Consider the following 15,277-nt stretch of genomic DNA (forward strand, 5'->3'; position numbering starts at 1 on the left):
AAGGCTTGAGTCCAATTCCCAGTACTCGCATTGGGTGGCTCACGGCTGCCAGCGGTGCACTCGCTCATGGGCGTTTGCGCACGCTCGCGCTCTCTTGCTCTCACACACACACACACACACACACACACACACACAGAGAGAGAGAGAGAGAGAGAGAGAGAGAGAGAGAGAGAGAGAGAGAGAGAAGTAAATCTTTAAAAAACAAGATTTGAAATCTGTTGTAGATTCGTGTCTCTGGCCAGACTAACTGCCCATGTGTGTGTCTTTCCTGGAGGGCGTGGTAGACACCACATGCATAGTGTGCACCCAGGCTTCCTCCTGTCACAGCCTCCTGCTTACTGACAGGAACATATCCAAGCTTCAGACTTCCTCTCTCTCCAGTTCAGGCTGTTGACAGACTGTAAGACCTGTTCCCTCCAGTCTGCCCTTCGCGATCACTGTCCTGTGAGAACTGAGGAGTGAGGGTGCTGTGAAGAAGCCTGCCTCCCTAACCAGACCGTGTGCTTTCCCCACAGCACAGCCCATTCTTTGCTGAGCAGCTGACGGCATTCCAGGTGTGGCTCACAATGGGTGTGGAGAACAGGAGCCCCCCGGAGCAGCTGCCCATTGTCCTCCAGGTCAGTTGCTTCCCACAGGCCTGACTAGGCACCTGTCCCATGGACGAAGTGCTGGGCTTCAGGCAGATGGTGCATCAGCGCCTCTCATCTGATCTGAAGTCAGTAGATGCTTACTTACTCCCCGTGGCCTTTTCCTGGCAAAGCCATTGAATTCCCTTCTTCCTCCGCCAATTAAATATGAATTGGGATAGATCACCACTCCGTACTCCTCCTGCTTACACGTCAGGAATTGATTCGGTGCTGCTGCCAGTGAGCTTCACTGTGGTACAGACTGTTGGCATCGCCACCTCCTTTTTGGAAGGACATGAGATGTAAATTTGTCCCATGAGGAGAGAATGATGCCACCAAGCAAATCCTAACAGCATTCATTCTCCTGACCAGCACCAGCGTGGCACAGCAACCCTCCTTTGCTGTGGTCCTCTAAGAAACAGTACCTTCCGCGTGTGCTGTAATTCATGAGCAAACTGGTCTGGGTGTGGGGGACCCCTTTATTGCTGCTGACTTTTGGTTACTGAAATGGCATGGGACAGGGATATGAATAGTGGATTAAATGTGTGGTTGTGAGAGAAGCTGGTGAGGGGGGTTGTGAATAAGAAAAGACCTTTTACTCTGGCACCACTAACCCTGTCAGACACTAAGGATTCATAACTTATTGTAGAAGCCAGAAAATATTCTTTCTCAAGTTGTGGGGTGGTTGAGCTCAGGGAGAAGCTGTGGAAACCATGAGAGGGGCACCATCTTGGAAGGTAAGAAGCCATTGCACATCCCTGGAGGAGTAGAGGACAGGCTGCCCTCCCAGTGGGAGGTACAGAACTTGCCAGGGGCCACCACTCCCCACAGCAATTATCAAATTACTTTTCTCTATAAAATGGGCCATGGGTCTGATTTCCACCTGGCCAAGGACATTGCCTTGCTCCCTTCACTCTGATGGACAGCCATCCATCTTCTGGGCAAAGTGCTCAGAGCACCTGCCGTGCAAAAGTCTCTACCCCATAGCACACAGTGCGCCACACCCGATTTCTACCTCAGGACAGCCAGCCTTGCAGTCCAGGGGGGCAGTGGGGGGTTGATTCACCTATTTTAGAACGTGGGTGTCTCCCCACCTAGAGCCCCCGGAATCCCAAGCAGCAAAACAGGAGGCAAGAAGGAAGAGCGCACACAGACAGGAAATGTTAGCAATAGCCTGTTCCTGCTGAGGTGGGGGCCTTTAAAGAGTGACCATGGGGCAAACGGGAGGTGATTTTATTGCTACTATTTTCCTGACATTATGAAAATAATTATCCCTGTTCCTCTTACATATGTCTAGATTAGTTTGAAGACCATCCTGGGATTGCTGGGTAGCTGTAAACTATAAGCAAATGTTTTCAAAACAAAATAGCAACAGTAGGCCAGAGCCTGCAGAGGGGAGGTACCCACGTGATTTCATAAGTGGCAGCAGCACTGGGGGTTCTCCAGGTCACCTGGGTCACCACTTGGCTCTCTCTTCAGCTTGCCTCTTATTGCGGCAGCACAGCAGAGTAAAGCTGGTCCTCCCCACAGCAGGGCTGCAGCGACAGGAATGCTAATCCAGTTCTTTGGGGTCTGGCAAGCAGTCCTTTTGTAAATGGCTTTTATCGACTTTATTTTTCATGTTCCATTTACAACCCACACTCTCAGGGAAAGAGAAGACCTCTAGAGCCAGCCTGATGCCAAAACATAGAGCACTAGCTGTGAAAAGAACATGAGGCACTTTCCATGTGATCTCCCAGGCAGATGTAAGCAGCAGGCCTCTACCTCGTGTAAGGCTCTGTCTCCCCAGCCCAGTCTGACTCAGGGTGAGCCCGATGCCTGAAGCTAGGGAAGAGAGAAGGAAAGACTGAAGGAAGGCAGGAGCGCTAGGTGCAGTTCCACAAGGCCCATCTGGCCTTCATCACTGTGTCCTGAAAACCCTTATTGCTGCCAAAGCCTGGACCGGCTCTGTTAGAAAGGGAGGAAGCATCTTACTACAGCTGGCAGGGATCTCTTTCCAGGCCCCGGCTACTCCTGTGAGCCGTAGTGAATTTTCCCACCCAGTAACAGAGGCATTTACTGATGGTTGGTAGGTGCACCGAGAGGGCCCACTGGGCTCTGTTGAGTTGCTGCCCCATCAAACAGTAACATGGACTGAGCTCTCCCAGCCAGCCTGTTAAAAATGACATCAGAAAGAAGAGAGAATGTTTTTCAGCTGCTATGTCTTCCAACTTGTGGCTGCTGACATCTGTGGCCACCATCACCTTTCAAGAAGCAATCCCAAAGAGTGTGGGCCTTTCTGGTTTTGTGGGGGTCTACCTGGGACACTCCATGACTGGCTTCCCCTCCTCAGGGGGCAGTTGGACAGAGCACCCAGACAGAAGAAGAAAGAAAATGGACATCAAACCAGAAAGGCAAGAATGGTCTCACTGCTGCGGATCACAGGCATTTCACCTCAAGCGTGTTTGCTATCGGGGCCTCTTATTTCAAATATAGTCTGGGCCTAAAAATGCCAGGCTGTTGTCAGCAGTTAGGACAGTGACCGCGTACCACCACATGTCCACCCTGTACTCCATGATGGTGCTGCCCTCAGAAGTTCCTGGGTCACCTGCTTGAAGGGGGGCCTTCCCCCCCAGATCCTCAGTTTCTTGTCTCAAGCAAAAAGCCTGAGCACTGTTTGTACCCAGTGCATGAGGCAAACATGGATTGCCTTGACAGGCCGTGCACCACCTAGAGTCTGTGCAGTCTCGTTTGCTGTTGAGTCCCACACTCCATGATGAACAGGAGGCAGAGCCTGTCCCTTTGCTGTCATCTGTGATAAGGAGTTTGCTTCACAGTTATTTTTTAACTTTAAGAAACTATTTATTTATGTATGTATGTATCTGAGTGTTCTGCCTGCGTGTATGTCTATGCAACATGTGCACTGACTGTCTAAAGCATGGATTGTACAGGAGGCAGCCCAGCTAGCAAAAGGAGCCATTGAGCTGTCAGACCCCTCTGGGGCCACCAGCTCTCACCGGAGCTTTCTTAGAGGGGTGGCAATCAAGTGTCATCTTGTTGTGGTTCAATATCTTTCTTGCTTTTCTAGGTGCTGCTAAGCCAGGTGCACCGGCTGAGGGCCTTGGACTTGCTGGGACGCTTTTTGGACTTGGGTCCTTGGGCGGTGAGCTTGGTGCGTGCCATCAGCCTTACCTGGGGGAAGGGCGGCAGAGGTTAGCCTCAGTGGGATCATCTGTGAACTCCACTCACGTCATCTGGGCTCCCCTCTGTCTCTCTGGGGCTTTTGTCATTGTCCCATCTGGGTCAGACTTCCCAGTCAGGAGCCCCAGGCAGGGTGGTGTGTGCCTTCCATGCTCTTTTCCTCCTAGGAAGCCTGTACCCTCACACACTGGGATCTAGGCACACTTCTGAACTGTTCTTCTGGGTCCTCATTCTGCAGGCAGAAGTAGAACCAAGCAGTGATCCATGTTCCCAGCAGAGAAGCCGTAAGGACATGGAAATGGCAGGGAGAGCACTGCAGACTGAAGGGGCTGCGAGCCCTCTGCCAGCTGCAGTATGGATAGCTTGTTTGCCTCCATTTGCAAGTAAAGGGTTAAGACAGGGACTAAAAAGAAGGATTAGTGGGTCAGGAGCCTGAGTTCAGGTCCACAGCGCGTACATAGCATTTGGTGCCGTGGCCTGCGTCTAGGGGACGCATTGGGGGAGGCAGAGGCAGGTAAATGGATCCCTGAGAATCATTAGCGGCCAAATCAGCAAGCCCCAGGTTTAGTACAAGACCATCAGAAAACAGGGTGAGGTGGTAGAGGAAAACCCCAAGTCAACCTCTGCTTGCCTTCCTATACACACACAAGTGTTCCCAGCATATAAGATGTATACACACATACACACACACACACACACACACTTTACAATAAATTAAATAAATGAAGTTTAGACCAGTACTGATGGAACAATAGAAATTTCATATGAATTGCTTATTTCACATTATAAACAGTCTGCTGCAGGGTGCTATGGGATGAGCCGGTTAGCACTCTTCCCATTTTTATTAATTAGATGTTATCAACAATGAGTGATCATTTCCAGGCTAGCATTGAAGGAGGAGGGGAAGCCTAGAAGTAGGAAGAATAACCTGAAGGAGGAAAGAGAAAAGTCTAAAATTGGGCAAAAGATTCCAACAATGGTCCATCCAGCTTGGCCCTGTAGAGGAAGGCCAGTGATGCTGGCAGCTTGAGGAGTGACATGCGACAAGCGGGCACCAGGGGAGGGCCTCATGGCTGTGCCGACTCTTTACCTCCAGGCCCTGTCGGTGGGCATCTTCCCCTACGTGCTGAAGCTGCTTCAGAGCTCCGCCCGAGAGCTGCGGCCGCTCCTTGTCTTCATCTGGGCCAAAATCCTCGCTGTGGACAGTGTGAGTAACCTCCGTCATCTGCAAGGGTAGGAAGCCATGCTCTCTCTGCCTGTGGTCCTGAGCAGGCCTCACCCCACCTGACAGTGACAGCCCCCTCAGAGGTTTTAGTGTGGCGGCTGCTCTTATGTTTCCCTGCCCTTCCAACACTGTGTGCCTGCAGTCTGTGCTGCCATCCTTCCCAGGCCTTCTGTCTTACAGAACTGAGTAAAACTCCTCCAACATCCATCTCTGGTGACCAAACCAGCCTAGTCTCTGCCAGCTGCCAGGTCACATGTCTGTCCCCTGTGTGTCACTTCTGTGTCCCCTGTGTGTCCCCTGGGTCCCCTGTGTGTCCCCTGGCACCTGCACCCTGACTACACCCTGATCATTCTTAAGGCTGTTCTCTGTGTTCCTGACAATGGCAGCATCCTACCTCCCCCTCATAGCTCTGTCCCACCACACTATTTTTTCCCTGTTCCTGAACACGCTAGCACTGCTCCTGGAGCCTACCACCTGTCCTGTCTTTACCCATGCTGTCTGTAGCCCTGGGCGGACCTTAATGGACCTTCTTTAGGGGACTTCCCAGCCCCAGCACTTTCCGGTTGTATTATGCACAGCCCCTCACATCTGGCTCTGCAGCCATTTGTGTCCTCCACAGAGATCAGTGGTACCTGTACTCAGAGCTTTGTGCTAAGGTCTGTAGGAGACAAAAAGGCTAACTGTCCTTGACCTTAGAAGGCTCATTGTCCCTAGGGGATACAGGCGCAGAGAGCTTTTTAAAAATATAAATAAAACCTCATTGTGGGGCCAGAGTCACTCCTTATAGGAGCAGGAAACACTGGAAATAAAGATGACAAAAAGTGAAGTCAGCCCAGTGAGGCATGAGTGGGGCTGCAGGTGTGCCATCATGACAGGGGTGGGCTGGGCTGACACTTCAAACAAGGCACAGGAGTAAGATCCACAGTAGTGTGAAGAGGGCAGGGGTAAAGTAGTGTGAAGAGGGCAGGGGGTAAAGTAGTGTGAAGAGGGCAGGGGGTAAAGTAGTGTGAAGAGGGCAGGGGTAAAGTAGTGTGAAGAGGGCAGGGAGTAAAGTAGTGTGAAGAGGGCAGGGGTAAAGTAGTGTGAAGAGGGCAGGGGTAAAGTAGTGTGAAGAGGGCAGGGGGTAAAGTAGTGTGAAGAGGCCAGGGGTAAAGTAGTGTGAAGAGGGCAGGGGGTAAAGTAGTGTGAAGAGGGCAGTGGTAAAGAAGTGTGAAGAGGACAGGGGGTAAAGTAGTGTGAAGAGGGCAGGGGGTAAAGTAGTGTGAAGAGGCCAGGGGTAAAGTAGTGTGAAGAGGGCAGGGGGTAAAGCCGTTGGCTGTGCGTAGCCTAAGAAGTAACCTCTGCTTTCTGAAATGGGCCCAATGTGAAGTAGCTCACAGGAGTGGGTGGAAGGGAAGAAGGTTCTCTGAGGAGGGGAGCTGTGGGGACTCTGTGTGGCACAGATGGGCTGCTGTGAGCGGTCAGGATTTGGCCAAGCTAGTGGTCATAGCCTGTGAGATGCTTGGGTGCAGGTGTGGACAGCAGGCTCAGGGCAGATGGAACTGACCTGTGGTCAGGCTGCGTACAGAGCTGGCGGGGGCGGGGTGTGTGTGAAGAGGGCACCATCAGCAGTCACTAACATTGCTTATCTGCTTGCTTTTGAGACAGTCTAGAATTTGGGATCAAAGAAGTCTTTCACAGGGTCGCATATCAGATATCTTGAATATCACATATTTATATTATGCTCCATAAAGTAGCAAAATTACAGTTATGAAGTACCAACAAAATAATTTTCTGGTTGAGGATTAGCACAACATGAAACGCTGTATTTAAGGGCTTCACCTGGCTCCTGGTCACGTCGTCATAGGTGTGCACATGTGTACAGCAGTACACAAGCAGTGTGTAGGAAGAGTCCATGTTCCCACATCACCCTCATGAAATGATTGAGAAGAAAATACAGGAGTGACGGGGTCATGTTTCTGACTGTGCGCAGCAGAGGGGAGGCCTGTGCTGGCTCTGGTCTGACTGTGAGCAGGAGGACTAAGTCACTGCAAGTCTGGGAAAGGCCCTGGTTTAGTGCTACAGGTACTGCCTTTCCTGTGAGGCGTGGAGAGCAGAGTAGGTGGTCGTGGACAGCTTTTATTCCTGACCCTCCTTCGCCCAATCTCCCACGTGCTGGGAATGTCACTGTGGGCAGTGGTGGAGTGTTGCTGTGGGCCGTAGTGGAGTGTGGCTGTGGGCCGTAGTGGAGTGTGGCTGTGGGCAGTGGTGGAGTGTGGCTGTGGGCAGTGGTGGAGTGTGGCTGTGGGCAGTGGTGGAGTGTGGCTGTGGGCCGTGGTGGAGTGTGGCTGTGGGCCGTGGTGGAGTGTGGCTGTGGGCCGTGGTGGAGTGTGGCTGTGGGCCGTGGTGGAGTGTGGCTGTGGGCCGTGGTGGAGTGTGGCTGTGGGCAGTGGTGGAGTGTGGCTGTGGGCAGTGGTGGAGTGTGGCTGTGGGCCGTGGTGGAGTGTGGCTGTGGGCCATGGTGGAGTGTGGCTGTGGGCCGTAGTGGAGTGTGGCTGTGGGCCGTAGTGGAGTGTGGCTGTGGGCAGTGGTGGAGTGTGGCTGTGGGCCGTGGTGGAGTATGGCTGTGGGCAGTGGTGGAGTGTGGCTGTGGGCCGTGGTGGAGTGTGGCTGTGGGCAGTGGTGGAGTGTGGCTGTGGGCCGTGGTGGAGTATGGCTGTGGGCAGTGGTGGAGTGTGGCTGTGGGCAGTGCTGGGGTGGAACCTGCATCTCGTGCATGGCGGGTGAGCATTTTGCCCACTGAGCCACATCCTCAGCCTGTCCCCAGGGGGCTTTTCATTCCTGGTCACCAAAGTTGAGACCTGGGCTCCTCTTTGTGCTCTGTCACTGTGCCATGTCTACAGGACTGTCACTTGTTCGCCCTGGACCCTGGACCTTGTTACGCCATATTCTTTGTTCCCCTTTCCTCAGACACCAGCCTGGAGACTATAGGTGCCACATCCCATAGTGTGCCACTGTCTGTCCTGCCAGTGTGCCACTGCACAGTCCCTTTCTTTCCTCACTGCCTCAGCCCACACTCTGCTCTGACCTTTCTCACTACAGATCCCTGAGCACCTGCTCAGCGCCTGCCTCCTTCACCTCCCCTCTCAGCGCGCACTGTGCTGGGCCTGACACTCAGCTCCCTGAATAAGTGCCCACGGACAGCTTCCGTGTGGTGCAGGCTGTATGAGGGAGTTTTCCATCTGGAAATCACAGTCACTATTACCATGGTGCCACCTCCATTGCCTGTCACCTTTATTGACGTTTGCTTCCTGACCTGCCTGGTGAGGTCCCTGTAGTCTCTTGGGCTGTCTCTATAGAGCATCGGCCAGCCTGGTGTGTCGCCTCTAATCACAGCTCTCTGGTTTTAATGGCTTCAGCCCAGCAGGACCCTAGTGCATGCTGAACAGTTGCCATTCTGTACACATCCTAGGCAGCTCCTGCATTTTGAGTCTTCCTGCTGGAACACTCCTCCTGCCTCGGCTCGTCTGGGGATGAACTTGATGTTCTGGCCTCACTCACCTGGCTGCTCCTTATACCCTGTAACAATCAGATGTTCCACCATGTAATCTGTTAAGTAACATGGCCACAGCATTGGATATAGAGAAAAGGACAGAGGTGAAGCTTCCCCCGCTTGTCCCAGCACCCTCTCTCACTCTCTGGGCTGTCACTGGCCTCTCTGAACATTCTGCCAATGTGTCTGGGCTCTCCACCTCCAGCAGCGAAAATGTAACCAGCAGGGCCATGACCTGGAAAGCCCTTTTGCTAATTTCAGTGTAACAGGGTCCCTCAGGGACCAGCTTACCTGTGTTGCTGAGCTCCGTTCTTGATGAACCGGAAGCTTGCTTTCATGGCTCACAGGGGCCATACCTTTTGGCCATTTCTGTTGTACCTTTATTCAGACTGACTGAAAGACCAACGTACATAAACAAAAGGCTTTTCCCAGGAACTCATTTTTAAATGGCTTTTCTTCTACCCCATTATTTTCATCCTCTATATCAGTGCGCTTAGAATTGGCTGTGAAGCCACATGGAAAGGCTCCTGGAGTCTGCCATGCAGCAAAGGCAGAGCACACGCGCAAGGCAGAAATGGCCACCGAGTCTGGGACTGTGGGTGCCAAGCTTCAGGCCTTTGTTCAGACTCTGAGTGGGACATGGAGCATGCTAGTGCTGCCTGAGCACAGTGAGCCAGTGTCGTTATCATGGTTATCAGCTTCTGCTAGTGCTGCCTGAGCACAGTGAGCCAGTGTCGTTATCATGGTTATCAGTTTGGAGTGCGTTTTTATTTGTCTGTTGCTTTGGTTTGGATTCAGTATTTTTGTGCCTAAAGATAGGTATAGCTGCATTTGAAATGTTAGGAGTCAGAAAAGCCAGTGGCGTTTCCTAACAGGGCTTCACCATGATTATGGTCACTGACATTTCAGTTGGCCGCCATGTTCCAGTAGGTGGAGAATGTTTCTCTCCTAGACACACTGGTTCCTTGCACCCTGGGGCTGCAGGCAGCTGTGAGCACAGCTGTTCTGAGAGCAGACACAGCCGTGACTCACAGTGCCCCACGCGGAAGGCTCTGTGGGAAAAGGTGTGCTGTGGTGCTCAGCTGGAAATGCCCTTGCCTGCAGTGTTGTAGTGACTGCCTGCAGGCACAGGACCATCATCCTGTGAGTCAATTTCCCAACCAGCTTGTTGCACCCTGTTATTTAACAGCAGTCATGCTGCTGGGAGACATTCTGAAAGGTTTCCTGTTGAAGCTGAGCCTCATTTCCTCTTTTCTGACTTTGGCCATAATTCCCAGAGACAAAAAAATTCCACGTGTATTTAAGCAGCCTCTCCTCCCCTCCTCACACCAGGCCTCCCTGCTCGAGTGGCACATGCTCTCTACCAAGCTCAGAGTGCCCCATGTCATTCCAAGTTTGCCACTGTGAGGGTCCATAGTGCACAGCACGCTACAGAGGAAGTGACCTGTGGTCCATTAGTACATAATAGTGTAGAGATTAGATGCCTTGTGGTCTACAACACATAGCACTACTCAGATGTGGCACCCTGTGGATACAGACAAGCCTGTTGCCAGCGCTCCGCCTTGCCGTGCTACAGGTACGCAGTTTTCTGCCGTGCTGCAGCGGTCTGAGAAGAGTAATGCCCACTCAGGCTAGACTCTGCTAAAAGCTTATAGGGTTCTCTCCCAGTTGCCTGAGGAACACTGTGTGCCACTCTCCTATAGGGTCTTGGAGGACCCAAGCATAGGGCAAGAGCCATCCAGCCCTTAAGATGGGTTTAGACCTGAGATGAATGCAGCACCCATGCCAAGAAGTTTCCAACCACCTGTACCTCCAGCCCCAAGGGATCAGACACCTGCTTCTAGCCTCCCACATGCACATGGAAGCCGTGTGTCTGCACACGCAGACACACAGGAGAAGCCTTGGGGGGATGTGGGCAAAAGAGAAGCAGGACAGTGTGGAAGGGTGTAAAGAATTAGTTGCCCTCTGGCTGAGGGGCAGCGCACATTACAGCACCGCCCTGGGCACGGTGCCTCTGCAGCGCCTTGCCGCAGCGTCAGCTCTCTGTAGAGTCCCTCCCTGTGCCTTGTTATTCTACTTTGTCACTGTTGTCAAATGACCAGGCAGGTGACAAACCAGGAAATAAGACCTATAATGAGAAGAAAATCGATCTGTGGAAATCTGTTCAAAGCTGTCACAGATGGCAGACAAGGACGGTAGAGCTGAGGTAGACGTATGCTGCACACCATCAGAAAAGTCACCAGACAAATGTCTAGAAACGAAAACACATCAGGCAGTCAACAGTGAGTTCAGCCTCACAGGAGAAAGTACTAATGAGATTACATGAGAAAGGAGTGTTCTGGAAATTTGAGGAGTATCATGGAGCCACGCAGCAACTGCAGAAGGTACCACCTGTTGCGTTTTCCCTGTGAGGGACATAGCTATATTTGAAGAAGGAATGACTACATTTTTTCAGTTTCAATGAAAACTGTAAATCTCAGATCCAGGAAGCTCAGCACACCCCAGCCACACACAGTGTGAGGAAGACTGCACCAACCACTTATGACCAAACGGCTACAACAGCACAGCCAATAAGAAAAAGCAACAGGTGGGCAAAGTTTAGGACCACAGCAGACTTCATAGCCAAGTTGTGAGAATGGAAAAAGCTGGCCACGCAACAACATCTGAAAAAAACACTGTCTCAAGGATGGAAGCAGCCTAGAAATGTCAGGCACACCGAGAAGCCCCCAGGTGTCTCGCTGAGTCGTGATGGCAGTGAGGGCTCCTGGGTGAGTGCTGTGTGGATGTCTGGGTCGTCTTCCCCCGACACTGAGATCTCCTGAGGAAGGTGATTGTGTGAACATTAATACCAAGTGTGTCCGGGGGTACAGCAGAAGGAAGGAGACTCCGGTCTGCGTGTGGTGGGAGGAGACAGGTGGAAAGGAATCCACTTACTTGGCTCTTACACTTTAAGGTGGCCTGTGTCCCCTGCGTGTGGACTGTTAACAGTGTCGAACAGGGTTTGTCCAGGGGACAAGGCCCTGGGTTCCATTTCCAGCACCCCCCAAAAAAGAAACAGATAACCCTTAGGACACCACAGGAATTGATGACAGCTGTCTTAGTCAGGATTACTGTGGCTCTGATGACTCGTCCATGACCGAAAGGGAAATTGGAGAGTGATTGGCTTGCATGTCTGCCGCTTTGTGCATCGCTGAAGGAGGGCAGGGCAGGAACTCAGGCAGGCCATGGAGGGTGCTGCTCACTGCCTTGCTCCTGTGGCTTGCTTAGCCTGCTTTCTTTTTCTCTCTCTTTTTGTAAAAACTATTTATGTATATGAATGCTTTGTCTGCATGTAAACCTAAAGTCCAGAAGAGGGCACCAGATCTCATTATAGATGGTTGTGAGCCACCATGTGGTTGCTGGGAATTGAACTCAGGACCTCTGGAAGAGCAGCCAGTGCTCTTAACCTCTGAGCCATCTCTCCAGCCTTCAGCCTGCTTTCTTATAGAACTGGGAAGGCACCACCCGCAATAGGCTGGGTCCTCTCCCATCAGTCACTAATTAAGAAAACGCCCTACAGGCTCGTCTACAGACCTGTCTTATAGAGGCCTTTTCTTTCTTTCTTTCTTTCTTTCTTTCTTTCTTTCTTTCTTTCTTTTCTTTCTTTCTTTCTTTCTTGTTCTTTCTTTCTTGTTTTTGTTTTTCTTTTGTTTTGTTTTTCGAGACAGGGCTTCTCTGTAGCCTTAGCTGTCCTGGACTCGCATTGTAGACCAGGCTGGCCTCGAACTCACAGGGATCTACCTGCCTCTGCCTCCCGAGTGCTGGGACTAAAGGCGCGCGCCCGGCTGGAGTCGTTTTCTTAATTGAGGTTCCCTCCTCTCAGATAACTTTAGCTCCTATCAAGTTGACATGAAACTGCCCAGCACAGCAGACCACAGAAGACAATCTCATGCACACGTCCTAGTGCAGTGGAAGGAAGGCAAGAGAAGAGCCAGAAATTGGGGGAAAGCCGAGTGTCTGAACTGTGCTAGGTCAGTAACTAAGACACGCGCAGGCTTACACCGCGGTAGAGGAGAAGAGTGTGGCTAGACGCCTGAACTTGACTGTCGCTCAGTTGGGTCAAGAGTCACCTAGAGCCAGGGGTGGGGACAGGGTTAGCCCAGCATGTGGAAGGCAGAGGCGGGTAGGTCTCTGTCTTCACACTGTTCAGGACATGTAGGGCCTCCTCAAACAGCAGCAAAGGAAGCACCTAGGACTGCAGCGAGGGACACCTTTGACTATATCTTCTAGATATTTCTAGAAAGGATTGACTGGGAAAGAAAGACCTGCCCTTAATGTTGGCTGCAGTGTGCTCTAGTGAGGGGGAGAGAAAAGGCAGCTGGCCTTTCTTTCCTTTGATCCAAGCAACACACACACACACACTCTCACACACACACTCACACACACACACACACACACACACACACACCGTGATGGACTGTCCCGGCCAGCCAGATAACCCTTTCTCCCTTAGGCTTTTTCACATCAAAGCAATAAGAAAAGTAACTAATGCAGGAGGGGTTGTCCAATTAAGTAAAAAGTAAGAAAAAGCTCTGTGGCGGCCTACAAAAAATATAATTTTTTTTCAATAAAAAGACACGTGGGTTAAAGGTAACAGCTAGGAGAGGGTATGCCAGGCTACCATGAAGCCAAAGAAGGCTGCTGGGCAGGGCCGCAGTCGGTTCTGTGTGGTGCAGAGGAGGCTGTGGGGAGAACACGTCAGGTAGGAGTGTAGCTCCCTGATGGAGAGTCGCGTGCCTTGATGATGAGCAGAATAAGTAGAAGGAAGAAAGCAGCCAATGGAGATCAGATGTCACACTGCACACATTACAGCCAGTTAAAGACATTAAATCATGCAGTGTGCTCTACAGCTGTGGGTGGGATGGCACTCTGTATCAGTGTCTGTGTGTGTATGTGTTCATATGTGTGCTTGTGTGTACATGCATGTAGAGGCCAGATGTCAACATTAGGTGTGGTTTTTTTCTTTTCTTTTCTTTTCTTTTTTTTTTTTTTTTTCCTTTTTGGATTTTTTGAGACAAGGTTTCTCTCTGTACCTTGGCTGTCCTAGACTTGTTTTGTAGACCAGGCTGGCCTCGAACTCACAGAGATCCACCTGCCTCTGCCTCCTGAGTCCTGGGATTAAAGGCGTGCGCCACCACCGCCTGGCAGGTGTGGTTTTTTCCAATCACTGTCAACTCTCACTAAACCTGAAACTTGCCGATTGGCTATGCTAGCTGGCCAGCAAACCTTCAGGATCCTCCGGTCTCTGCCCTCTCCTGTGCATTCTGGGATTGCACTTGCACCGTGCCATGCCCAGATCCTTGCGTGGGTGCAGCAAGTACTCTGCTGATTAAGCCGTCTCTCCAGGCCCCAAGTAATCATCAAAGTACAGAATGTGTAAGATAAATGTGTAATATGTATTATAATTATAAATAGCATTTATAATTTAATATAATACACATGTAATTATAACTATGAAATACAATTTTAATAAGCTTTTCAAAGAGGAACTCTTTTTTGGTGCACTATTCCTGGAGGTACTGCAGTACCAGACTGACATGTAGAGTGGACAGAACAAGCCCCCACTCCAACTCCTGACTCCAAAAATCCCTTTACTTAGTACGTTGTCTTTGGATAGAGGACATATTAGAGCAACTGATGAGAACAGAGAGTACACTTGATCTTAGCCAAAAGGTCAAGAAATAGCTTTATTTTTTTCTTTTCTTTTCTTTTCTGGGTCTCACTAAGGTAGTCCTACCTGGCATGGCACGCACTACATAGATCAGGCCTCAAAAAGAGCAAGTTTGATTTTTTTCCCCCCCCAGGCACAGTGGCACACTTCTTTAATCCCAGCACTCGGGAGGCAGAGGCAGGTGGATCTCTGTGAGTTCGAGGCCAGCCTGGTCTATAAAGCAAGTCCAGGACAGCCAAGGCTACACAGAGAAACCCTGTCTCAAAAAAAAAAACAAACAAAAACAAAAAACCAAGACCAGGACAACGAGGGCTGCACAAGAGAAACCAAAAACAAAATTTTCCCCATTAAATGAAAACCAACTAGTCTTTGGAGCACAGCGAAGCCGTGCTGCGGCCCTAAGTGCGTGCATTAGGAGGGGGAAGCTCAGATTCCGGCCTCAGTTCCCACCTAGGGTGTTAGTGGAAGAAGAGCACAGGAGAGTGGGAGAGTGGGGACGGAGAAAGAGGCAGTACAAGGAAACGTGGCCACCCTGTGGAGAATCAGTGCTAAGGGCTGGTTCTCCAGACACATTGCTGGAGGTAAGGAACATCACTCAGATTGGGAAGCAAACACAGAAAGAAGGTTCTGGAATCTGGAACAGCAGGTGATACCGCTGACGGTTCTAAAAGGATGAGAGGTAAATATTGTGAGTGACCTTGACAGACAGGCTTGTTCCTGACTGACACAGAAGACTTGCTGAAGAAGAAACAGCTGATCTTAGTAGCTCTGTATCAGGGAACACCACAAGTCCAGATGGTTTCCATGGAGAATTAGGAAGACACATATGGTATCAGTATAGCCCTTTCTGTATTGCTCCACGAGATAAGTAACACTCTGATACCAAAACAAAACCAGACAAGCAAACACAAGACACTGTAGACCTCAGGAGCACACAGAGATTAGAGAACCTCACAAGAGCCTCAGTGCGCAGGCCGGTACAGCTCAGGTGCTGCAGTGCTAAC

At 50.9% G+C, this 15,277-nt stretch overlaps 1 protein-coding gene and 1 non-coding gene across 2 annotated transcripts in view; one reads left to right on the plus strand and one right to left on the minus strand.

Moving 5' to 3' along the window:
• Rptor (regulatory associated protein of MTOR complex 1) overlaps positions 1-15,277 on the plus strand; it is a 298,025-nt gene that overhangs the window by 210,871 nt on the left and 71,877 nt on the right. The window contains exons 11-13 of the mRNA XM_051159180.1: positions 516-617; positions 3,694-3,777; positions 4,903-5,013. Coding sequence (XP_051015137.1) covers positions 516-617; positions 3,694-3,777; positions 4,903-5,013 — 297 coding nt within the window. The remainder of the gene's footprint in view (positions 1-515; positions 618-3,693; positions 3,778-4,902; positions 5,014-15,277) is intronic.
• LOC127200920 (U2 spliceosomal RNA) lies at positions 14,097-14,285 on the minus strand. Its single transcript, XR_007832136.1, has one exon. It is a non-coding gene; the product is annotated as a U2 spliceosomal RNA (small nuclear RNA).

Source organism: Acomys russatus, chromosome 16 (genome assembly GCF_903995435.1).
Source record: "Acomys russatus chromosome 16, mAcoRus1.1, whole genome shotgun sequence".
In the NCBI taxonomy this organism is placed as follows: domain Eukaryota; kingdom Metazoa; phylum Chordata; class Mammalia; order Rodentia; family Muridae; genus Acomys; species Acomys russatus.